At 48.7% G+C, this 26,312-nt stretch overlaps 1 protein-coding gene across 1 annotated transcript in view; it reads right to left on the bottom strand.

The window, feature by feature from the left end:
* Positions 1 to 26,312, bottom strand: part of LOC115127045 (cAMP and cAMP-inhibited cGMP 3',5'-cyclic phosphodiesterase 10A-like) — a 129,020-nt gene that overhangs the window by 26,677 nt on the left and 76,031 nt on the right. Inside the window, exons 11-13 of the mRNA XM_065002334.1 lie at positions 20,459 to 20,601; positions 18,934 to 19,026; positions 12,055 to 12,241 (exon numbers count right to left, since the gene is read on the bottom strand). Of these exons, the coding sequence (XP_064858406.1) occupies positions 12,055 to 12,241; positions 18,934 to 19,026; positions 20,459 to 20,601 (423 nt within the window). The remainder of the gene's footprint in view (positions 1 to 12,054; positions 12,242 to 18,933; positions 19,027 to 20,458; positions 20,602 to 26,312) is intronic.

The following is a 26,312-nucleotide window of genomic DNA, read 5'->3' as shown; positions in this document are numbered from 1 at the left end:
TGTCCTACCCCAGAGGTCTGGTGTCAGTGTGGCTACAGCCTGGCTGTCCTACCCCACAGGTTTGGCGTCAGTGTGGCTACAGCCTGGCTGTCCTACCTCACAGGTTTGGTGTCAGTGTGGCTACAGCCTGGCTGTCCTACCCCAGAGGTCTGGTGTCAGTGTGGCTACAGCCTGGCTGTCCTACCCCAGAGGTCTGGCGTCAGTGTGGCTACAGCCTGGCTGTCCTACCCCAGAGGTTTGGTGTCAGTGTGGCTACAGCCTGGCTCTCCTACCCCAGAGGTTTGGTGTCAGTGTGGCTACAGCCTGGCTGTCCTACCCCACAGGTTTGGCGTCAGTGTGGCTACAGCCTGGCTGTCCTACCCCAGAGGTCTGGTGTCAGTGTGGCTACAGCCTGGCTGTCCTACCCCAGAGGTCTGGCGTCAGTGTGGCTACAGCCTGGCTGTCCTAAACCCAGAGGTTTGGCGTCAGTATGGCTACAGCCTGGCTGTCCTACCCCACAGGTTTGGCGTCAGTGTGGCTACAGCCTGGCTGTCCTACCCCACAGGTTTGTTGTCAGTGTGGCTACAGCCTGGCTGTCCTACCCCAGAGGTCTGGTGTCAGTGTGGCTACAGCCTGGCTGTCCTACCCCAGAGGTCTGGCTTCAGTGTGGCTACAGCCTGGCTGTCCTACCCCAGAGGTCTGGCGTCAGTGTGGCTACAGCCTGGCTGTCCTACCCCACAGGTTTGGCGTCAGTGTGGCTACAGCCTGGCTGTCCTACCCCACAGGTCTGGTGTCAGTGTGGCTACAGCCTGGCTGTCCTACCCCAGAGGTCTGGTGTCAGTGTGGCTACAGCCTGGCTGTCCTACCCCAGAGGTCTGGTGTCAGTGTGGCTACAGCCTGGCTGTCCTACCCCAGAGGTTTGGCGTCAGTGTGGCTACAGCCTGGCTGTCCTACCCCAGAGGTCTGGTGTCAGTGTGGCTACAGCCTGGCTGTCCTACCCCAGAGGTTTGGCTTCAGTGTGGCTACAGCCTGGCTGTCCTACCCCAGAGGTTTGGCTTCAGTGTGGCTACAGCCTGGCTGTCCTACCCCAGAGGTTTGGCTTCAGTGTGGCTACAGCCTGGCTGTCCTACCCCAGAGGTTTGGCTTCAGTGTGGCTACAGCCTGGCTGTCCTACCCCAGAGGTCTGGCTTCAGTGTGGCTACAGCCTGGCTGTCCTACCCCAGAGGTTTGGCTTCAGTGTGGCTACAGCCTGGCTGTCCTACCCCACAGGTTGGGATTCAGTGTGGCTACAGCCTGGCTGTCCTACCCCAGAGGTCTGGCTTCAGTGTGGCTACAGCCTGGCTGTCCTACCCCAGAGGTCTGGTGTCAGTGTGGCTACAGCCTGGCTGTCCTACCCCAGAGGTTTGGCTTCAGTGTGGCTACAGCCTGGCTGTCCTACCCCACAGGTCTGGTGTCAGTGTGGCTACAGCCTGGCTGTCCTACCCCAGAGGTCTGGCTTCAGTGTGGCTACAGCCTGGCTGTCCTATCCCAGAGGTCTGGCGTCAGTGTGGCTACAGCCTGGCTGTCCTACCCCAGAGGTCTGGTGTCAGTGTGGCTACAGCCTGGCTGTCCTACCCCACAGGTTTGGCGTCAGTGTGGCTACAGCCTGGCTGTCCTACCTCACAGGTTTGGTGTCAGTGTGGCTACAGCCTGGCTGTCCTACCCCAGAGGTCTGGTGTCAGTGTGGCTACAGCCTGGCTGTCCTACCCCAGAGGTCTGGCGTCAGTGTGGCTACAGCCTGGCTGTCCTACCCCAGAGGTTTGGTGTCAGTGTGGCTACAGCCTGGCTCTCCTACCCCAGAGGTTTGGTGTCAGTGTGGCTACAGCCTGGCTGTCCTACCCCACAGGTTTGGCGTCAGTGTGGCTACAGCCTGGCTGTCCTACCCCAGAGGTCTGGTGTCAGTGTGGCTACAGCCTGGCTGTCCTACCCCAGAGGTCTGGCGTCAGTGTGGCTACAGCCTGGCTGTCCTAAACCCAGAGGTTTGGCGTCAGTATGGCTACAGCCTGGCTGTCCTACCCCACAGGTTTGGCGTCAGTGTGGCTACAGCCTGGCTGTCCTACCCCACAGGTTTGTTGTCAGTGTGGCTACAGCCTGGCTGTCCTACCCCAGAGGTCTGGTGTCAGTGTGGCTACAGCCTGGCTGTCCTACCCCACAGGTTGGGATTCAGTGTGGCTACAGCCTGGCTGTCCTACCCCAGAGGTCTGGCTTCAGTGTGGCTACAGCCTGGCTGTCCTACCCCAGAGGTCTGGTGTCAGTGTGGCTACAGCCTGGCTGTCCTACCCCAGAGGTTTGGCTTCAGTGTGGCTACAGCCTGGCTGTCCTACCCCAGAGGCCTGGTGTCAGTGTGGCTACAGCCTGGCTGTCCTACCCCAGAGGTCTGGGTTCAGTGTGGCTACAGCCTGGCTGTCCTATCCCAGAGGTCTGGCGTCAGTGTGGCTACAGCCTGGCTGTCCTACCCCAGAGGTCTGGTGTCAGTGTGGCTACAGCCTGGCTGTCCTACCCCACAGGTTTGGCGTCAGTGTGGCTACAGCCTGGCTGTCCTACCTCACAGGTTTGGTGTCAGTGTGGCTACAGCCTGGCTGTCCTACCCCAGAGGTCTGGTGTCAGTGTGGCTACAGCCTGGCTGTCCTACCCCAGAGGTCTGGCGTCAGTGTGGCTACAGCCTGGCTGTCCTACCCCACAGGTTTGTTGTCAGTGTGGCTACAGCCTGGCTGTCCTACCCCAGAGGTCTGGTGTCAGTGTGGCTACAGCCTGGCTGTCCTACCCCAGAGGTCTGGCTTCAGTGTGGCTACAGCCTGGCTGTCCTACCCCAGAGGTCTGGCGTCAGTGTGGCTACAGCCTGGCTGTCCTACCCCACAGGTTTGGCGTCAGTGTGGCTACAGCCTGGCTGTCCTACCCCACAGGTCTGGTGTCAGTGTGGCTACAGCCTGGCTGTCCTACCCCAGAGGTCTGGTGTCAGTGTGGCTACAGCCTGGCTGTCCTACCCCAGAGGTCTGGTGTCAGTGTGGCTACAGCCTGGCTGTCCTACCCCAGAGGTTTGGCGTCAGTGTGGCTACAGCCTGGCTGTCCTACCCCAGAGGTCTGGTGTCAGTGTGGCTACAGCCTGGCTGTCCTACCCCAGAGGTTTGGCTTCAGTGTGGCTACAGCCTGGCTGTCCTACCCCAGAGGTTTAGCTTCAGTGTGGCTACAGCCTGGCTGTCCTACCCCACAGGTTGGGATTCAGTGTGGCTACAGCCTGGCTGTCCTACCCCAGAGGTCTGGCTTCAGTGTGGCTACAGCCTGGCAGTCCTACCCCAGAGGTCTGGTGTCAGTGTGGCTACAGCCTGGCTGTCCTACCCCAGAGGTTTGGCTTCAGTGTGGCTACAGCCTGGCTGTCCTACCCCAGAGGTCTGGCTTCAGTGTGGCTACAGCCTGGCTGTCCTACCCCAGAGGTTTGGCTTCAGTGTGGCTACAGCCTGGCTGTCCTACCCCACAGGTTGGGATTCAGTGTGGCTACAGCCTGGCTGTCCTACCCCAGAGGTCTGGCTTCAGTGTGGCTACAGCCTGGCTGTCCTACCCCAGAGGTCTGGTGTCAGTGTGGCTACAGCCTGGCTGTCCTACCCCAGAGGTTTGGCTTCAGTGTGGCTACAGCCTGGCTGTCCTACCCCAGAGGTCTGGTGTCAGTGTGGCTACAGCCTGGCTGTCCTACCCCAGAGGTCTGGCTTCAGTGTGGCTACAGCCTGGCTGTCCTATCCCAGAGGTCTGGCGTCAGTGTGGCTACAGCCTGGCTGTCCTACCCCAGAGGTCTGGTGTCAGTGTGGCTACAGCCTGGCTGTCCTACCCCACAGGTTTGGCGTCAGTGTGGCTACAGCCTGGCTGTCCTACCTCACAGGTTTGGTGTCAGTGTGGCTACAGCCTGGCTGTCCTACCCCAGAGGTCTGGTGTCAGTGTGGCTACAGCCTGGCTGTCCTACCCCAGAGGTCTGGCGTCAGTGTGGCTACAGCCTGGCTGTCCTACCCCAGAGGTTTGGTGTCAGTGTGGCTACAGCCTGGCTCTCCTACCCCAGAGGTTTGGTGTCAGTGTGGCTACAGCCTGGCTGTCCTACCCCACAGGTTTGGCGTCAGTGTGGCTACAGCCTGGCTGTCCTACCCCAGAGGTCTGGTGTCAGTGTGGCTACAGCCTGGCTGTCCTACCCCAGAGGTCTGGCGTCAGTGTGGCTACAGCCTGGCTGTCCTAAACCCAGAGGTTTGGCGTCAGTATGGCTACAGCCTGGCTGTCCTACCCCACAGGTTTGGCGTCAGTGTGGCTACAGCCTGGCTGTCCTACCCCACAGGTTTGTTGTCAGTGTGGCTACAGCCTGGCTGTCCTACCCCAGAGGTCTGGTGTCAGTGTGGCTACAGCCTGGCTGTCCTACCCCACAGGTTGGGATTCAGTGTGGCTACAGCCTGGCTGTCCTACCCCAGAGGTCTGGCTTCAGTGTGGCTACAGCCTGGCTGTCCTACCCCAGAGGTCTGGTGTCAGTGTGGCTACAGCCTGGCTGTCCTACCCCAGAGGTTTGGCTTCAGTGTGGCTACAGCCTGGCTGTCCTACCCCAGAGGTCTGGGTTCAGTGTGGCTACAGCCTGGCTGTCCTATCCCAGAGGTCTGGCGTCAGTGTGGCTACAGCCTGGCTGTCCTACCCCAGAGGTCTGGTGTCAGTGTGGCTACAGCCTGGCTGTCCTACCCCACAGGTTTGGCGTCAGTGTGGCTACAGCCTGGCTGTCCTACCTCACAGGTTTGGCGTCAGTGTGGCTACAGCCTGGCTGTCCTACCCCAGAGGTCTGGTGTCAGTGTGGCTACAGCCTGGCTGTCCTACCCCAGAGGTCTGGCGTCAGTGTGGCTACAGCCTGGCTGTCCTACCCCAGAGGTTTGGTGTCAGTGTGGCTACAGCCTGGCTCTCCTACCCCAGAGGTTTGGTGTCAGTGTGGCTACAGCCTGGCTGTCCTACCCCACAGGTTTGGCGTCAGTGTGGCTACAGCCTGGCTGTCCTACCCCAGAGGTCTGGTGTCAGTGTGGCTACAGCCTGGCTGTCCTACCCCAGAGGTCTGGCGTCAGTGTGGCTACAGCCTGGCTGTCCTAAACCCAGAGGTTTGGCGTCAGTATGGCTACAGCCTGGCTGTCCTACCCCACAGGTTTGGCGTCAGTGTGGCTACATCCTGGCTGTCCTACCCCACAGGTTTGTTGTCAGTGTGGCTACAGCCTGGCTGTCCTACCCCAGAGGTCTGGTGTCAGTGTGGCTACAGCCTGGCTGTCCTACCCCAGAGGTCTGGCGTCAGTGTGGCTACAGCCTGGCTGTCCTACCCCAGAGGTTTGGCGTCAGTATGGCTACAGCCTGGCTGTCCTACCCCACAGGTTTGGCGTCAGTGTGGCTACAGCCTGGCTGTCCTACCCCACAGGTTTGGTGTCAGTGTGGCTACAGCCTGGCTGTCCTACCCCAGAGGTCTGGTGTCAGTGTGGCTACAGCCTGGCTGTCCTACCCCAGAGGGTTGGTGTCAGTGTGGCTACAGCCTGGCTGTCCTACCCCAGAGGTCTGGTGTCAGTGTGGCTACAGCCTGGCTGTCCTACCCCAGAGGTCTGGTGTCAGTGTGGCTACAGCCTGGCTGTCCTACCCCAGAGGTCTGGTGTCAGTGTGGCTACAGCCTGGCTGTCCTACCCCAGAGGTCTGGTGTCAGTGTGGCTACAGCCTGGCTGTCCTACCCCAGAGGTCTGGTGTCAGTGTGGCTACAGCCTGGCTGTCCTACCCCAGAGGTCTGGTGTCAGTGTGGCTACAGCCTGGCTGTCCTACCCCACAGGTTTGGTGTCAGTGTGGCTACAGCCTGGCTGTCCTACCCCAGAGGTCTGGTGTCAGTGTGGCTACAGCCTGGCTGTCCTACCCCAGAGGTCTGGTGTCAGTGTGGCTACAGCCTGGCTGTCCTACCCCAGAGGTCTGGTGTCAGTGTGGCTACAGCCTGGCTGTCCTACCCCAGAGGTTTAACAACGTCTCAGGGACACACAGCTTAAAAGACATGTCAGGTGCTGGTCCCAACAGAGCTAAATAGTTCAGCTTTAGTCATGATTTTCCACATCTCTTCCAAGTTTTTACTTTGTCTAATATTGATAAATGGTGTCGGTTAACCGTGTAGTACAGAGTTGAGAATCGCTGATTTTAATGGAAAGAGAAACTCTCCGATGATTTGTATACTGTATCCTGAATGTCGTGTAAGTGGCTTGTTTTTCTTTCAGACACAAAATAAAATACATTTTGATTTAAAAAATATATATATTAAAAGAGACAGAACACTGACGTTGGCACAGTGTAAGGCTAGGGCACAGAACACTCACAGTGTAAGGCTAGAGCACAGAACACTCACAGTGTAAGGCTAGAGCACAGAACACTCACAGTGTAAGGCTAGGGCACAGAACACTCACAGTGTAAGGCTAGGGCACAGAACACTCACAGTGTAAGGCTAGGGCACAGAACACTCACAGTGTAAGGCTAGAGCACAGAACACTGGCTAGGGCACAGAACACTCACAGTGTAAGGCTAGAGCACAGAACACTGGCTAGGGCACAGAACACTCACAGTGTAAGGCTAGAGCACAGAACACTGGCTAGGGCACAGAACACTCACAGTGTAAGGCTAGAGCACAGAACACTGGCTAGGGCACAGAACACTCACAGTGTAAGGCTAGAGCACAGAACACTGGCTAGGGCACAGAACACTCACAGTGTAAGGCTAGAGCACAGAACACTGGCTAGGGCACAGAACACTCACAGTGTAAGGCTAGAGCACAGAACACTGGCTAGGGCACAGAACACTCACAGTGTAAGGCTAGAGCACAGAACACTGGCTAGGGCACAGAACACTCACAGTGTAAGGCTAGAGCACAGAACACTGGCTAGGGCACAGAACACTCACAGTGTAAGGCTAGAGCACAGAACACTGGCTAGGGCACAGAACACTCACAGTGTAAGGCTAGAGCACAGAACACTGGCTAGGGCACAGAACACTCACAGTGTAAGGCTAGAGCACAGAACACTGGCTAGGGCACAGAACACTGGCTAGGGCACAGAACACTGGCTAGGGCACAGAACACTGGCTAGAGCACAGAACACTGGCTAGAGCACAGAACACTGGCTAGGGCACAGAACACTGGCTAGGGCACAGAACACTGGCTAGAGCACAGAACACTGGCTAGAGCACAGAACACTGGCTAGAGCACAGAACACTGGCTAGAGCACAGAACACTGGCTAGGGCACAGAACACTCACGTTGGCACAGTGTAAGGCTAGGGCACAGAACACTCACGTTGGCACAGTGTAAGGCTAGGGCACAGAACACTCACGTTGGCACAGTGTAAGGCTAGGGCACAGAACACTGGCTAGGGCACAGAACACTGGCTAGAGCACAGAACACTGGCTAGAGCACAGAACACTGGCTAGAGCACAGAACACTGGCTAGGGCACAGAACACTCACGTTGGCACAGTGTAAGGCTAGAGCACAGAACACTGGCTAGAGCACAGAACACTGGCTAGGGCACAGAACACTCACGTTGGCACAGTGTAAGGCTAGAGCACAGAACACTGGCTAGAGCACAGAACACTGGCTAGAGCACAGAACACTGGCTAGGGCACAGAACACTCACAGTGTAAGGCTAGAGCACAGAACACTGGCTAGGGCACAGAACACTCACAGTGTAAGGCTAGAGCACAGAACACTGGCTAGGGCACAGAACACTCACAGTGTAAGGCTAGAGCACAGAACACTGGCTAGGGCACAGAACACTCACAGTGTAAGGCTAGAGCACAGAACACTGGCTAGGCACAGAACACTCACAGTGTAAGGCTAGAGCACAGAACACTGGCTAGGGCACAGAACACTCACAGTGTAAGGCTAGAGCACAGAACACTGGCTAGGGCACAGAACACTCACAGTGTAAGGCTAGAGCACAGAACACTGGCTAGGGCACAGAACACTCACAGTGTAAGGCTAGAGCACAGAACACTGGCTAGGGCACAGAACACTCACAGTGTAAGGCTAGAGCACAGAACACTGGCTAGGCACAGAACACTGGCTAGGCACAGAACACTGGCTAGGCACAGAACACTGGCTAGAGCACAGAACACTGGCTAGAGCACAGAACACTGGCTAGGGCACAGAACACTGGCTAGGGCACAGAACACTGGCTAGAGCACAGAACACTGGCTAGAGCACAGAACACTGGCTAGAGCACAGAACACTGGCTAGAGCACAGAACACTGGCTAGGGCACAGAACACTCACGTTGGCACAGTGTAAGGCTAGGGCACAGAACACTCACGTTGGCACAGTGTAAGGCTAGGGCACAGAACACTCACGTTGGCACAGTGTAAGGCTAGGGCACAGAACACTGGCTAGGGCACAGAACACTGGCTAGAGCACAGAACACTGGCTAGAGCACAGAACACTGGCTAGAGCACAGAACACTGGCTAGAGCACAGAACACTGGCTAGGGCACAGAACACTCACGTTGGCACAGTGTAAGGCTAGAGCACAGAACACTGGCTAGAGCACAGAACACTGGCTAGGGCACAGAACACTCACGTTGGCACAGTGTAAGGCTAGAGCACAGAACACTGGCTAGAGCACAGAACACTGGCTAGAGCACAGAACACTGGCTAGGGCACAGAACACTCACGTTGGCACAGTGTAAGGCTAGAGCACAGAACACTCACGTTGGCACAGTGTAAGGCTAGAGCACAGAACACTCACATTGGCACAGTGTAAGGCTAGGGCACAGAACACTCACATTGGCACAGTGTAAGGCTAGAGCACAGAACACTCACGTTGGCACAGTGTAAGGCTAGGGCACAGAACACTGACGTTGGCACAGTGTAAGGCTAGAGCACAGAACACTCACGTTGGCACAGTGTAAGGCTAGAGCACAGAACACTCACGTTGGCACAGTGTAAGGCTAGGGCACAGAACACTCACGTTGGCACAGTGTAAGGCTAGAGCACAGAACACTCACGTTGGAACACTAGAGCACAGTGACGTTGGCACAGTGTAAGGCTAGAGCACAGAACACTCACGTTGGCACAGTGTAAGGCTAAGGGCACAGAACACTCACGTTGGCACAGTGTAAGGCTAGAGCACAGAACACTCACGTTGGCACAGTGTAAGGCTAGAGCACAGAACACTCACGTTGGCACAGTGTAAGGCTAGGGCACAGAACACTCACGTTGGCACAGTGTAAGGCTAGAGCACAGAACACTCACGTTGGCACAGTGTAAGGCTAGAGCACAGAACACTCACGTTGGCACAGTGTAAGGCTAGAGCACAGAACACTCACGTTGGCACAGTGTAAGGCTAGGGCACAGAACACTCACGTTGGCACAGTGTAAGGCTAGGAGCACAGAACACTCACGTTGGCACAGTGTAAGGCTAGGGCACAGAACACTCACGTTGGCACAGTGTAAGGCTAGAGCACAGAACACTCACGTTGGCACAGTGTAAGGCTAGAGCACAGAACACTCACGTTGGCACAGTGTAAGGCTAGGGCACAGAACACTCACGTTGGCACAGTGTAAGGCTAGGGCACAGAACACTCACGTTGGCACAGTGTAAGGCTAGAGCACAGAACACTCACGTTGGCACAGTGTAAGGCTAGAGCACAGAACACTCACGTTGGCACAGTGTAAGGCTAGAGCACAGAACACTCACGTTGGCACAGTGTAAGGCTAGGGCACAGAACACTCACATTGGCACAGTGTAAGGCTAGGGCACAGAACACTCACATTGGCACAGTGTAAGGCTAGAGCACAGAACACTCACATTGGCACAGTGTAAGGCTAGAGCACAGAACACTCACGTTGGCACAGTGTAAGGCTAGAGCACAGAACACTCACATTGGCACAGGTAGAGCACAGAACACTCAATTGGCACTAGAGCACAGAACACTCACGTTGGCACAGTGTAAGGCTAGAGCACAGAACACTCACGTTGGCACAGTGTAAGGCTAGAGCACAGAACACTCACGTTGGCACAGTGTAAGGCTAGAGCACAGAACACTCACGTTGGCACAGTGTAAGGCTAGGGCACAGAACACTCACGTTGGCACAGTGTGGCACAGGCTAGAGCACAGAACACTCACGTTGGCACAGTGTAAGGCTAGAGCACAGAACACTCACATTGGCACAGTGTAAGGCTAGAGCACAGAACACTCACGTTGGCACAGTGTAAGGCTAGAGCACAGAACACTCACATTGGCACAGTGTAAGGCTAGAGCACAGAACACTCACGTTGGCACAGTGTAAGGCTAGAGCACAGAACACTCACGTTGGCACAGTGTAAGGCTAGAGCACAGAACACTCACGTTGGCACAGTGTAAGGCTAGAGCACAGAACACTCACACAGTGTAAGGCTCACGTTGGCACAGTGTAAGGCTAGGGCACAGAACACTCACGTTGGCACAGTGCAAGGCTCACGTTGGCACAGTGTAAGGCTAGGGCACAGAACACTCACGTTGGCACAGTGTAAGGCTAGAGCACAGAACACTCACGTTGGCACAGTGTAAGGCTAGAGCACAGAACACTCACGTTGGCACAGTGTAAGGCTAGAGCACAGAACACTCAGATTGGCACAGTGTAAGGCTAGAGCACAGTGGCACAGTGTAAGGCTAGAGCACAGAACACTCACATTGGCACAGTGTAAGGCTAGAGCACAGAACACTCACGTTGGCACAGTGTAAGGCTAGAGCACAGAACACTCACGTTGGCACAGTGTAAGGCTAGGGCACAGAACACTCACGTTGGCACAGTGTAAGGCTAGAGCACAGAACACTCACGTTGGCACAGTGTAAGGCTAGAGCACAGAACACTCACGTTGGCACAGTGTAAGGCTAGGCACAGAACACTCACGTTGGCACAGTGTAAGGCTAGAGCACAGAACACTCACGTTGGCACAGTGTAAGGCTAGGGCACAGAACACTCACGTTGGCACAGTGTAAGGCTAGGGCACAGAACACTCACGTTGGCACAGTGTAAGGCTAGAGCACAGAACACTCACGTTGGCACAGTGTAAGGCTAGAGCACAGAACACTCACGTTGGCACAGTGTAAGGCTAGAGCACAGAACACTCACGTTGGCACAGTGTAAGGCTAGAGCACAGAACACTCACATTGGCACAGTGTAAGGCTAGAGCACAGAACACTCACATTGGCACAGTGTAAGGCTAGAGCACAGAACACTCACATTGGCACAGTGTAAGGCTAGAGCACAGAACACTCACGTTGGCACAGTGTAAGGCTAGAGCACAGAACACTCACATTGGCACAGTGTAAGGCTAGGGCACAGAACACTCACGTTGGCACAGTGTAAGGCTAGAGCACAGAACACTCACGTTGGCACAGTGTAAGGCTAGGGCACAGAACACTCACGTTGGCACAGTGTAAGGCTAGAGCACAGAACACTCACGTTGGCACAGGCTAGAGCACAGAACACTCACGTTGGCACAGTGTAAGGCTAGGGCACAGAACACTCACGTTGGCACAGTGTAAGGCTAGGGCACAGAACACTCACGTTGGCACAGTGTAAGGCTAGGGCACAGAACACTCACGTTGGCACAGTGTAAGGCTAGAGCACAGAAGACTCACGTTGGCACAGTGTAAGGCTAGAGCACAGAACACTCACGTTGGCACAGTGTAAGGCTAGAGCACAGAACACTCACGTTGGCACAGTGTAAGGCTAGAGCACAGAACACTCACGTTGGCACAGTGTAAGGCTAGAGCACAGAACACTCACGTTGGCACAGTGTAAGGCTAGGGCACAGAAGACTCACGTTGGCACAGTGTAAGGCTAGGGCACAGAAGACTCACGTTGGCACAGTGTAAAGCTAGGGCACAGAAGACTCACGTTGGCACAGTGTAAGGCTAGGGCACAGAACACTCACGTTGGCACAGTGTAAGGCTAGAGCACAGAAGACTCACGTTGGCACAGTGTAAGGCTAGGGCACAGAAGACTCACGTTGGCACAGTGTAAGGCTAGGGCACAGAACACTCACATTGGCACAGTGTAAGGCTAGAGCACAGAAGACGGCGAACATCTTGAAGTTGTTCTCGTCTGTTTTGGTGAAGGCACTTCCACTCAGCTTGTTAACCATCTGTACGACCCCTATTACGGTCCCCCTGGAAACGATGGGCATGCATAGGATGTTCCGCGTGGTGTATCCCGTATAGAGGTCCACCTCTCTGTGAAGGGAAAGGAAGTGTTAAGAATAACATCACACTCAATTAGAAAATTGGACCGTTTTACGTGCCCTTTAAAATGTATCACAGCATTCATTTTGATTTATTTGAAATAAATTATGGTGAAAAAAAAACAATTTTTTTAAAGAGTTGAAAGATTATTACAGTTGTTATAACAGGACCAAAAGTATTCAGACCCCTTGGATTCATTCACATTTTATTGTGTTACAAAGTGGGATTAAAATGGATGTAAATTGTAATTTTTGGTCAACAATCTACACAAAATACTATGTAACGTCAAAGTTATTTTTTTTATTTATTTTTTATTAGTAAAATATACTCGTTGCATAAATGTTCAGCCCATTTATTTAGACCTATTTCAAGCCTAGATTAGTTCAGGAGTCAAATGTGGCTTAACAAATTAGATAATAAATGACAATCTCATGACCAACCCTTCCTCTGTCCCCCATACATACAACAACTGTAAGGTTCCTCAGTCAAGCACTTGAATTTCAAGCACAGATTCAACTACAAAGACCAGGGAGCTGGTCAAAAAGCCTCAAAGAAGGGCTGTGATTGGTAGATGGGTAACAATAACAAACCAGACATTGAATATCTATTTAAGCATGGTCATGTTAATAAATATGCTGTGGATTATGTGTTAAACCACCCAGACACATCAAAGATACAGTCGTCCTTCTGAACTGAGCGGCAGGACAGGAATGAAACATTTGTTTTACATTTAACCTTTATTTAACTATGAGGCCATTGGTGATTTTAAACCAGCTACAGAGTTCAATGGCTGTGATGGGAGAAAACTGAGGATGGATCAACAACATTGTAGTGACTCCACAATAATGACCTAAATGATAGAGTGAAAAGAAGTATTAAAAAATACAGAATAAAAATATTCCCAAACATGCATCTTGTTTACAACAAGGCACTAAAGTAATACTGCAACAACAACAAATCACAGCAAAGGAATACACTTTTTGGCCTAAATGCAAAGCCTTTTGTTTGGGGAAAATCAAACACATCACTAAGTAACTGCCTCCTTATTTTCAAGCAAGGTGGTGGCTGCATCATGTTATGGGGTATGCTTGTCACCGGCAGATACTGGGGAGTTTTTCAGGATAAAAAGAAACGGGATGGAGCTAAGCACAGGCAAAACCCGAGAGGAAAACCTACTTCAGTCTGCTTTACACAAGACTGGGAGAGGAATTCACCTTTCACTAGGACAATAACCTACAACACAAGACCAAACATACACTGTTGCTTACCAAGAAGACAGTGAATGTTCTTGAGTGGCCAAGTTACATTTTTGACTTAAATCTGCTTGAAAATCTATGGCAAGACCTGAAAATGTCTGTCTAGCAATGATCAACAACCAGAGCTTGAAGAATTATGAAAAGAAAATACTGCACAATCCAGGTGTGGAAAGCTTTTATAGACTTACCCAAGAATACCCACAGTTGTAATCAATGCCACAAAAGGGGCTTGTAACATGTATTGACTCAGGGAGTTGAATATTTAACGACTATATTTTTGTAATTTATTTTGTATTAATAAAAAAGAAATAAACATTTTCTTCCGCTTTGACATTAAGGAGTAATTTGTGTATATTGTTGACAAAAAAAGACAATTAAATTAATTTGAATCCCATTGTGTAACACAATAAAGTGCGAAGAAATCCAAGGGGTCTGAATACTTTTGCAAGGCCACTGTATCTGTGTAAAATATCATTGGTAAATTGGTTTGGCTTTGATTATGTACACCTTGTCTATTCAGGAGAATGGACATTTACACAATGTTCAGATAGAAATGTATTGTGTAGATTAAAATATGACCGTCAGATTGATGGGAATAGTATAGGAGATTGTGTGTGCTCTAGTCATTCTATTTCTATCTTCATCATGCAGTTCCAGATGAAGCTCTGCTATTAGTTGAAGGCAGCCAATCCAATAGTTAAAGAAAATAAGGTGCTTTCTCAGATCTGTATTCAAATAGTTTTAAAAAGTAGTATTTTTTTGGGGGGGGGGGGGGGGGGGGGGGGGGGTCTGTATTGTTTTAAAAAGTAGTATTTTTTGGGGGGGGGGGGGGGCCTGTATCCAAATAGTTGTAGTCGCCTCCAAAGTAAATATTTGTAAAAATAGATACTTTCCACAAAGCGTAGTTAAAACTCTAGTTATCCCAGGTCTGCTCTGAGGGTTAATTAAACTGAGGGTTAAATAAACACATTCAGGTCTATTGTGTTTGCTGACTCAGGAAATGACACTCTAGTTATCCCAGGTCTGCTCTGAGGGTTAATTAAACACATTCAGGTCTATTGTGTTTGCTGACTCAGGAAATGACTCTCTAGTTATCCCTTGGTCTGCTCTGAGGGTTAATTAAACACATTCAGGTCTATTGTGTTTGCTGACTCAGGAAATAACTCTCTAGTTATCCCAGGTCTGCTCTGAGGGTTAAGTAATCACATTCAGGTCTATTGTGTTTGCTGACTCAGGAAATGACTCTCTAGTTATCCCAGGTCTGCTCTGAGGGTTAATCACATTCAGGTCTATTGTGTTTGCTGACTCAGGAAATGACTCTCTAGTTATCCCAGGTCTGCTCTGAGGGTTAATCACATTCAGGTCTATTGTGTTTGCTGACTCAGGAAATGACTCTCTAGTTATCCCAGGTCTGCTCTGAGGGTTAAACAGGTCTATTGTGTTTGCTGACTCAGGAAATGACTCTCTAGTTATCCCAGGTCTGCTCTGAGGGTTAATTAAACACATTCAGATCTATTGTGTTTGCTGACTCAGAAAATGACTCTCTAGTTATCCCAGGTCTGCTCTGAGGGTTAATCAGGTCTAATGGAAATGACTCTCTAGTTAACCCAGTTCTGCTCTGAGGGTTAATCAGGTCTAATGGAAATGACTCTCTAGTTATCCCAGGTCTGCTCTGAGGGTTAATCAGGTCTAATGGAAATGACTCTCTAGTTAACCCAGTTCTGCTCTGAGGGTTAATCAGGTCTAATGGAAATGACTCTCTAGTTAACCCAGGTCTGCTCTGAGGGTTAATCAGGTCTAATGGAAATGACTCTCTAGTTAACCCAGGTCTGCTCTGAGGGTTAATCAGGTCTAATGGAAATGACTCTCTAGTTAACCCAGGTCTGCTCTGAGGGTTAATCAGGTCTAATGGAAATGACACTAGTTATCCCAGGTCTGCTCTGAAGGTTAATAACATTCAGGTCTATTGTGTTTGCTGACTCAGGAAATGACTCTCTAGTTATCCCAGGTCTGCTCTGAGGGTTAAACAGGTCTATTGTGTTTGCTGACTCAGGAAATGACTCTCTAGTTATCCCAGGTCTGCTCTGAGGGTTAATCACATTCAGGTCTATTGTGTTTGCTGACTCAGGAAATGACTCTCTAGTTATCCCAGGTCTGCTCTGAGGGTTAAACAGGTCTATTGTGTTTGCTGACTCAGGAAATGACTCTCTAGTTATCCCAGGTCTGCTCTGAGGGTTAATTAAACACATTCAGATCTATTGTGTTTGCTGACTCAGAAAATGACTCTCTAGTTATCCCAGGTCTGCTCTGAGGGTTAATCAGGTCTAATGGAAATGACTCTCTAGTTAACCCAGTTCTGCTCTGAGGGTTAATCAGGTCTAATGGAAATGACTCTCTAGTTATCCCAGGTCTGCTCTGAGGGTTAATCAGGTCTAATGGAAATGACTCTCTAGTTAACCCAGTTCTGCTCTGAGGGTTAATCAGGTCTAATGGAAATGACTCTCTAGTTAACCCAGGTCTGCTCTGAGGGTTAATCAGGTCTAATGGAAATGACTCTCTAGTTAACCCAGGTCTGCTCTGAGGGTTAATCAGGTCTAATGGAAATGACTCTCTAGTTAACCCAGGTCTGCTCTGAGGGTTAATCAGGTCTAATGGAAATGACTCTAGTTAACCCAGGTCTGCTCTGAGGGTTAATCAGGTCTAATGGAAATTACTCTCTAGTTAACCCAGTTCTGCTCTGAGGGTTAATCAGGTCTAATGGAAATGACTCTCTAGTTAACCCAGTTCTGCCCTGAGGGTTAATCAGGTCTAATGGAAATGACTCTCTAGTTAACCCAGTTCTGCTCTGAGGGTTAATCAGGTCTAATGGAAATGACTCTCTAGTTAACCCAGTTCTGCTCTGAGGGTTAATCAGGTCTAATGGAAATGACTCTCTAGTTAACCCAGTTCTGCTCTGAGGGTTAATCAGGTCTAATGGAAATGACTCTCTAGTTAACCCAGTTCTGCTCTGAGGGTTAATCAGGTCTAATGGAAATGACTCTCTAGTTAACCCAGGTCTGCTCTGAGGGTTAATCAGGTCTAATGGAAATGACTCTCTAGTTAACCCAGTTCTGCTCTGAGGGTTAATCAGGTCTAATGGAAATGACTCTCTAGTTAACCCAGTTCTGCTCTGAGGGTTAATCAGGTCTAATGGAAATGACTCTAGTTAACCCAGGTCTGCTCTGAGGGTTAATCAGGTCTAATGGAAATGACTCTCTAGTTAACCCAGTTCTGCTCTGAGGGTTAATCAGGTCTAATGGAAATGACTCTCTAGTTAACCCAGGTCTGCCCTGAGGGTTAATCAGGTCTAATGGAAATGACTCTCTAGTTAACCCAGTTCTGCCCTGAGGGTTAATCAGGTCTAATGGAAATGACTCTCTAGTTAACCCAGTTCTGCTCTGAGGGTTAATCAGGTCTAATGGAAATGACTCTCTAGTTAACCCAGTTCTGCTCTGAGGGTTAATCAGGTCTAATGGAAATGACTCTCTAGTTAACCCAGTTCTGCTCTGAGGGTTAATCAGGTCTAATGGAAATGACTCTCTAGTTAACCCAGTTCTGCTCTGAGGGTTAATCAGGTCTAATGGAAATGACTCTCTAGTTAACCCAGGTCTGCTCTGAGGGTTAATCAGGTCTAATGGAAATGACTCTCTAGTTAACCCAGTTCTGCCCTGAGGGTTAATCAGGTCTAATGGAAATGACTCTCTAGTTAACCCAGGTCTGCTCTAAGGGTTAATCAGGTCTAATGGAAATGACTCTCTAGTTAACCCAGGTCTGCTCTGAGGGTTAATCAGGTCTAATGGAAATTACTCTCTAGTTAACCCAGGTCTGCTCTGAGGGTTAATCAGGTCTAATGGAAATGACTCTCTAGTTAACCCAGGTCTGCTCTGAGGGTTAATCAGGTCTAATGGAAATGACTCTCTAGTTAACCCAGTTCTGCTCTGAGGGTTAATTAGGTCTAATGGAAATGACTCTCTAGTTAACCCAGGTCTGCTCTGAGGGTTAATCAGGTCTAATGGAAATGACTCTCTAGTTAACCCAGGTCTGCTCTGAGGGTTAATCAGGTCTAATGGAAATGACTCTCTAGTTAACCCAGGTCTGCTCTGAGGGTTAATCAGGTCTAATGGAAATGACTCTCTAGTTAACCCAGGTCTGCTCTGAGGGTTAATCAGGTCTAATGGAAATGACTCTCTAGTTAACCCAGGTCTGCTCTGAGGGTTAATCAGGTCTAATGGAAATGACTCTCTAGTTAACCCAGGTCTGCTCTGAGGGTTAATCAGGTCTAATGGAAATGACTCTCTAGTTAACCCAGGTCTGCTCTGAGGGTTAATCAGGTCTAATAAAACAACACACATAAAGTAGACGGCACCTTATCCACTATATAGTGCACTCCTTTTGACCAGGGCCCATATTGATCTACTCAAAAGTAGTGCACAATATTCACGGGTTTGCACCTCCGTCACATCGTTGCCGTTGTTGTCAACGTCCTGCCGATGCCGCAGCATATTGATTGATTGATATGATATTGATCATCATCCCGCTGATGATTTATGAACGTTGGCTAATGACTGTTTCGTCGAAATTACAGTTTAGTGGCCTTGAAATATGATGGCATTATTGAAATAGACAAATAATTTGTAAAAAAACAACAACATTGCTATCATTATGAAGTCATACATTTTACTTTGGAGAGATGGTAATGTTGCCATGAGCTAGCAAAGTTAGTCAGAAATAGCTAACAATGTTAACGTTAGCTAGCTAAAATGTTGGTGCTCTCCCTTCAGATCGTAGCTAGCCAGCTAATGTTATACTGCATCTAAAGTGTTAGAGGTGCCTTAGACCGCAGTGGCGCAGCGGTCTAAGGTACTGCATCTCAGTGGTAGAGGCGTCACTACAGACCCTGGTTCGATTCCAGGCTGTATCACAACCGGCCATGATTGGGAGTCCCATAGGGCGTCGCACAATAGGCCCAGCGTCGTCTGGGTTTGGCCGTGGTAGGGGAGGCCGTGGTAGGGGAGGCCGTCATTGGGAGTCCCATAGGGCATCGCACAATAGGCCCAGCGTCGTCTGGGTTTGGCCGTGGTAGGCCGTCATTGTAAATAAAAATTTGTTCTTAACTGTCTTGCATAGTTAAATATTATTGATTTGTTAAATCATAAAAGCTTGTCCTGCTAATTATTTGCCTCCTTTTGAAATGTCATCATGTCTCCAAGCCACAGTAGTGCACTTTAGAATACATCTTCATCACCACCTATAGAGACCGCATTGAGTGGGATGCTCAGATGGGGCATCAGTCCTAAAACGAACGTTCAAAACAATGTTGTGACGAAACATGCGACCCAAGGATAGGATGTCAGTTCAGACTCAGCCAGGGTAAAATAAACGTTTCACCTATTAAAGCGTGGGTCTGCATAGGCGTCTGGGATGTTAAGGACCTCCCCCGTCCGTGCCACTTGGCCCGCTATACCTTTCTCTATAGAAAACCTGGATGAGGAGAGGACAGAAGAGCGCTGGAGGTTACAACCATACAAATAGACTTGGTGAATGGACATTTCTGTTCTAAGAATTCTACTTCCCTGTTTTAAGATTCTAGTTTCCCTGTTTTAGGATTCTAGTTCCCCTGTTCTAAGATTCTAGTTCCCCTGTTCTAAGATTCTAGTTTCCCTGTTCTAGGATTCTAATTTTCCTGTTCCACAATTCTATTTTCCCTCTTCTATGATTTATAGTTTCCCTGTTCTAGGATTTATAGTTCCCCTGTTCTAGGATTCGAGTTCCCCTGTTCTAGGATTCGAGTTCCCCTGTTCTAGGATTCGAGTTCCCCTGTTCTAGGATTTCTAGTTCCCCTGTTCTAGGATTCATAGTTCCCCTGTTCTAGGATTCATAGTTCCCCTGTTCTAGGATTTATAGTTCCCCTGTTCTAGGATTCATAGTTCCCCTGTTCTAGGATTTATAGTTCCCCTGTTCTAGGATTCATAGTTCCCCTGTTCTAGGATTTATAGTTCCCCTGTTCTAGGATTCATAGTTCCCCTGTTCTAGGATTTATAGTTCCCCTGTTCTAGGATTCATAGTTCCCCTGTTCTAGGATTTCTAGTTCCCCTGTTCTAGGATTCATAGTTCCCCTGTTCTAGGATTTATAGTTCCCCTGTTCTAGGATTTATAGTTCCCCTGTTCTAGGATTCATAGTTCCCCTGTTCTAGGATTCTAGTTCCCCTGTTCTAGGATTCTAGTTCCCCTGTTCTAGGATTCTAGTTCCCCTGTTCTAGGATTCTAGTTCCCCTGTTCTAGGATTCTAGTTCCCCTGTTCTAGGATTCTAGTTTCCCTGTTCTAGGATTCTAGTTTCCCTGTTCTAGGATCGTAGTTCCCTTGTTCTAGGATTCCAGTTTCTTTGTTCTAGGGATTCTAGTTCTATGGTTACAACTGCTCAGCTGCTGTCACCAGAGAATTGTTCACATGATCCCTTGTCAATTCAACATAACCCATCAGAGAATCGTTCTCATAATCACAGTTGTCCAAATGATCACTAGTCAAATCAATATAACCCACCAGAGAATCGTTCAGATGATCACTAATAAAATCAATATAACCCACCAGAGAATCGTTCAGATGATCACTAGTCAATTCAATATAACCCACCAGAGAATCATTCACCATGATCACAGTTGTCCACATGATCACTAGTCAATCCAATATAACCCGTCAGAGAATTGTTCACATGATCACTTGTCAATTCAATGTAACCCGTCAGAGAATCATTCACATGATCACTAGTCAATCCAATATAACCCGTCAGAGAATCATTCACATGATCACTAGTCAATCCAATATAACCCGTCAGAGAATCATTCACATGATCACTAGTCAACCCTTCAGAGAATCACTCAGATAAGCAGTAAAAGAATGGATCAGGACCCTTACCTAATCTCTTTGGTTTTCCTGAAGACAGGTTTGCCCTCGTTCTCCTCCCCGATGTCGAACAGGTCTGAGTACAGTTCTTTGTTATTGTGGTCCACCTGGAACAGGGCACATCTGTCCGCATTCACCAGGTTTTTTGCATATATCTGAAACACAACGCCATGATAAACCGCGTCAGTACGCTACGCAGAAAGACATGGTCACATAGACAGGGAGCGAATCATAACTTCTCTTACCATTGATATCAACCCATATGACTAAATGAACATTTTGACTTAAAGGGGAAGTTAGGATTCACCTTGGCACTTTACAATAAGGTTCCATTTGTTAAGGGTTTCTTAAAGGGGAAGTTAGGATTCACGGTAGCGCCTTTACAATAAGGTTCCATTTGTTAACGGTTTCTTAAAGGGGAAGTTAGGATTCACGGTAGCGCCTTTAAAAAATGGAACCTTATTGTAAGGGTTTCTTAAAGGGGAAGTTAGGATTCACGGTAACGCTTTACAATAAGGTTCCATTTGTTAAGGGTTTCTTAAAGGGGAAGTTAGGATTCACGGTGGCGCTTTACAATAAGGTTCCATTTGTTAAGGGTTTCTTAAAGGGGAAGTTAGGATTCACTGTAGCGCTTTACAATAAGGTTCCATTTGTTAAGGGTTTCTTAAACGGGCTATAATTACATTATTAACAATTATTTAATAGGGAGGCAGGTAGCCTAGTGGTTAGAGGGTTGGGCCAGTAACTGAAAGAGAGGGAAGGGAGGCAGGTAGCCTAGTGGTTAGAGGGTTGGGCCAGTAACTGAAAGAGAGGGAAGGGAGGCAGGTAGTCTAGTGGTTAGAGCATTGGGCCAGTAACTGAAAGAGAGGGAAGGGGGGCAGGTAGTCTAGTGGTTAGAGCATTGGGCCAGTAACTGAAAGAGAGGGAAGGGAGGCAGGTAGTCTAGTGGTTAGAGCATTGGGCCAGTAACTGAAAGAGGGGGAAGGGAGGCAGGTAGTCTAGTGGTTAGAGGGTTGGGCCAGTAACTGAAAGAGAGGGAAGGGAGGCAGGTAGTCTAGTGGTTAGAGCATTGGGCCAGTAACTGAAAGAGAGGGAAGGGAGGCAGGTAGTCTAGTGGTTAGAGCTTTGGGCCAGTAACTGAAAGAGAGGGAAGGGAGGCATGTAGTCTAGTGGTTAGAGCATTGGGCCAGTAACTGAAAGAAAGGGGAGGCAGGTTGTCTAGTGGTTAGAGCATTGGGCCAGTAACTGAAAGAGAGCGAAGGGAGGCAGGTAGCCTAGTGGTTAGAGGGTTGGGCCAGTAACTGAAAGAGAGGGAAGGGAGGAAGGTAGTCTAGTGGTTAAAGCATTGGGCCAGTAACTGAAAGAGAGGGAAGGGAGGCAGGTAGTCTAGTGGTTAGAGCATTGGGCCAGTAACTGAAAGAGAGGGAAGGGAGGCAGGTAGGAGAGGGAAGTAACAGTAATACCATTGGTTGGCATAACAGTGGAGGAGGTATCCTCTCATGGTAACTGTAATACCATTGGTTGGTGTAACAGTGGAGGAGGTATCCTCTCATGGTAACTGTAATACCATTGGTTGGTGTAACAGTGTAGGAGGTATCCTCTCATGGTAACTGTAATACCATTGGTTGGTGTAACAGTGGAGGAGGTATCCTCTCATGGTAACTGTAATACCATTGGTTGGTGTAACAGTGGAGGAGGTATCCTCTCATGGTAACTGTAATACCATTGGTTGGTGTAACAGTGGAGGAGGTATCCTCTCATGGTAACTGTAATACCATTGGTTGATGTAACAGTGGAGGAGGTATCCTCTCATGGTAACTGTAATACCATTGGTTGGTGTAACAGTGGAGGAGGTATCCTCTCATGGTAACTGTAATACCATTGGTTGGTGTAACAGTGGAGGAGGTATCCTCTCATGGTAACTGTAATACCATTGGTTGGTGTAACAGTGGAGGAGGTATCCTCTCATGGTAACTGTAATACCATTGGTTGATGTAACAGTGGAGGAGGTATCCTCTCATGGTAACAGTAATACCATTGGTTGATGTAACAGTGGAGGAGGTATCCTCTCATGGTAACAGTAATACCATTGGTTGGCGTAACAGTGGAGGTATCCTCTCATGGTAACTGTAATACCATTGGTTGGTGTAACAGTGGAGGAGGTATCCTCTCATGGTAACTGTAATACCATTGGTTGATGTAACAGTGGAGGAGGTATCCTCTTATGGTAACAGTAATACCATTGGTTGGCGTAACAGTGGAGGTATCCTCTCATGGTAACTGTAATAGCATTGGTTGGTGTAACAGTGGAGGTATCCTCTCATGGTAACTGTAATACCATTGGTTGGTGTAACAGTGGAGGAGGTATCCTCTCATGGTAACTGTAATACCATTGGTTGGTGTAACAGTGGAGGAGGTATGCTCTCATGGTAACTGTAATACCATTGGTTGGCGTAACAGTGGAGGAGGTATCCTCTCATGGTAACTGTAATACCATTGGTTGATGTAACATTGGAGGAGGTATGCTCTCATGGTAACTGTAATACCATTGGTTGGCGTAACAGTGGAGGAGGTATCCTCTCATGGTAACTGTAATACCATTGGTTGATGTAACAGTGGAGGAGGTATCCTCTCATGGTAACTGTAATACCATTCGTTGATGTAACAGTGGAGGAGGTATCCTCTCATGGTAACTGTAATACCATTGGTTGATGTAACAGTGGAGGAGGTATCCTCTCATGGTAACTGTAATACCATTGGTTGATGTAACAGTGGAGGAGGTATCCTCTCATGGTAACTGTAATACCATTGGTTGATGTAACAGTGGAGGAGGTATCCTCTCATGGTAACTGTAATACCATTGGTTGGTGTAACAGTGGAGGAGGTATCCTCTCATGGTAACTGTAATACCATTGGTTGGTGTAACAGTGGAGGAGGTATCCTCTCATGGTAACTGTAATACCATTGGTTGATGTAACAGTGGAGGAGGTATCCTCTTATGGTAACTGTAATACCATTGGTTGGTGTAACAGTGGAGGTATCCTCTCATGGTAACTGTAATACCATTGGTTGGCGTAACAGTGTAGGTATCCTCTCATGGTAACTGTAATACCATTGGTTGGTGTAACAGTCGAGGTATCCTCTCATGGTAACTGTAATACCATTGGTTGGTGTAACAGTGGAGGAGGTATCCTCTCATGGTAACTGTAATACCATTGGTTGGTGTAACAGTGGAGGAGGTATGCTCTCATGGTAACTGTAATACCATTGGTTGGCGTAACAGTGGAGGAGGTATCCTCTCATGGTAACTGTAATACCATTGGTTGATGTAACATTGGAGGAGGTATGCTCTCATGGTAACTGTAATACCATTGGTTGGCGTAACAGTGGAGGAGGTATCCTCTCATGGTAACTGTAATACCATTGGTTGATGTAACAGTGGAGGAGGTATCCTCTCATGGTAACTGGATACGTCTGCTAAATGACTTAAATGTAAATGTAAATGTAATACCATTGGTTGATGTAACAGTGGAGGAGGTATCCTCTCATGGTAACTGTAATACCATTGGTTGATGTAACAGTGGAGGAGGTATCCTCTCATGGTAACTGTAATACCATTGGTTGATGTAACAGTGGAGGAGGTATCCTCTCATGGTAACTGTAATACCATTGGTTGATGTAACAGTGGAGGAGGTATCCTCTCATGGTAACTGTAATACCATTGGTTGGTGTAACAGTGGAGGAGGTATCCTCTCATGGTAACTGTAATACCATTGGTTGGTGTAACAGTGGAGGAGGTATCCTCTCATGGTAACTGTAATACCATTGGTTGGTGTAACAGTGGAGGAGGTATCCTCTCATGGTAACTGTAATGCCATTGGTTGGTGTAACAGTGGAGGAGGTATCCTCTCATGGTAACTGTAATACCATTGGTTGATGTAACAGTGGAGGAGGTATCCTCTCATGGTAACTGTAATACCATTGGTTGGTGTAACAGTGGAGGAGGTATGCTCTCATGGTAACTGTAATACCATTGGTTGATGTAACAGTGGAGGAGGTATCCTCTCATGGTAACTGTAATACCATTGGTTGGTGTAACAGTGGAGGAGGTATCCTCTCATGGTAACTGTAATACCATTGGTTGGTGTAACAGTGGAGGAGGTATCCTCTCATGGTAACTGTAATACCATTGGTTGGTGTAACAGTGGAGGAGGTATCCTCTTATGGTAACAGTAATACCATTGGTTGGCGTAACAGTGGAGGTATCCTCTCATGGTAACTGTAATACCATTGGTTGGTGTAACAGTGGAGGTATCCTCTCATGGTAACTGTAATACCATTGGTTGGTGTAACAGTGGAGGAGGTATCCTCTCATGGTAACTGTAATACCATTGGTTGGTGTAACAGTGGAGGACGTATGCTCTCATGGTAACTGTAATACCATTGGTTGGCGTAACAGTGGAGGAGGTATCCTCTCATGGTAACTGTAATACCATTGGTTGGTGTAACAGTGGAGGAGGTATCCTCTCATGGTAACTGTAATACCATTGGTTGGTGTAACAGTGGAGGAGGTATCCTCTCATGGTAACTGTAATACCATTGGTTGATGTAACAGTGGAGGAGGTATCCTCTCATGGTAACTGTAATACCATTGGTTGATGTAACAGTGGAGGAGGTATCCTCTCATGGTAACTGTAATACCATTGGTTGGTGTAACAGTGGAGGAGGTATCCTCTCATGGTAACTGTAATACCATTGGTTGGTGTAACAGTGGAGGAGGTATCCTCTCATGGTAACTGTAATACCATTGGTTGGTGTAACAGTGGAGGAGGTATCCTCTCATGGTAACTGTAATACCATTGGTTGGTGTAACAGTGGAGGAGGTATCCTCTCATGGTAACTGTAATACCATTGGTTGGTGTAACAGTGGAGGAGGTATCCTCTCATGGTAACTGTAATACCATTGGTTGATGTAACAGTGGAGGAGGTATCCTCTCATGGTAACTGTAATACCATTGGTTGGTGTAACAGTGGAGGAGGTATGCTCTCATGGTAACTGTAATACCATTGGTTGATGTAACAGTGGAGGAGGTATCCTCTCATGGTAACTGTAATACCATTGGTTGGTGTAACAGTGGAGGAGGTATCCTCTCATGGTAACTGTAATACCATTGGTTGGTGTAACAGTGGAGGAGGTATCCTCTCATGGTAACTGTAATACCATTGGTTGGTGTAACAGTGGAGGAGGTATCCTCTTATGGTAACAGTAATACCATTGGTTGGCGTAACAGTGGAGGTATCCTCTCATGGTAACTGTAATACCATTGGTTGGTGTAACAGTGGAGGTATCCTCTCATGGTAACTGTAATACCATTGGTTGGTGTAACAGTGGAGGAGGTATCCTCTCATGGTAACTGTAATACCATTGGTTGGTGTAACAGTGGAGGAGGTATGCTCTCATGGTAACTGTAATACCATTGGTTGGCGTAACAGTGGAGGAGGTATCCTCTCATGGTAACTGTAATACCATTGGTTGATGTAACATTGGAGGAGGTATGCTCTCATGGTAACTGTAATACCATTGGTTGGCGTAACAGTGGAGGAGGTATCCTCTCATGGTAACTGTAATACCATTGGTTGATGTAACAGTGGAGGAGGTATCCTCTCATGGTAACTGTAATACCATTGGTTGATGTAACAGTGGAGGAGGTATCCTCTCATGGTAACTGTAATACCATTGGTTGATGTAACAGTGGAGGAGGTATCCTCTCATGGTAACTGTAATACCATTGGTTGGTGTAACAGTGGAGGAGGTATCCTCTCATGGTAACTGTAATACCATTGGTTGGTGTAACAGTGGAGGAGG

Source organism: Oncorhynchus nerka, linkage group LG16, assembly GCF_034236695.1.
Source record: "Oncorhynchus nerka isolate Pitt River linkage group LG16, Oner_Uvic_2.0, whole genome shotgun sequence".
NCBI lineage: Eukaryota > Metazoa > Chordata > Actinopteri > Salmoniformes > Salmonidae > Oncorhynchus > Oncorhynchus nerka.
This window is presented reverse-complemented; position numbering and strand designations above follow the sequence as displayed.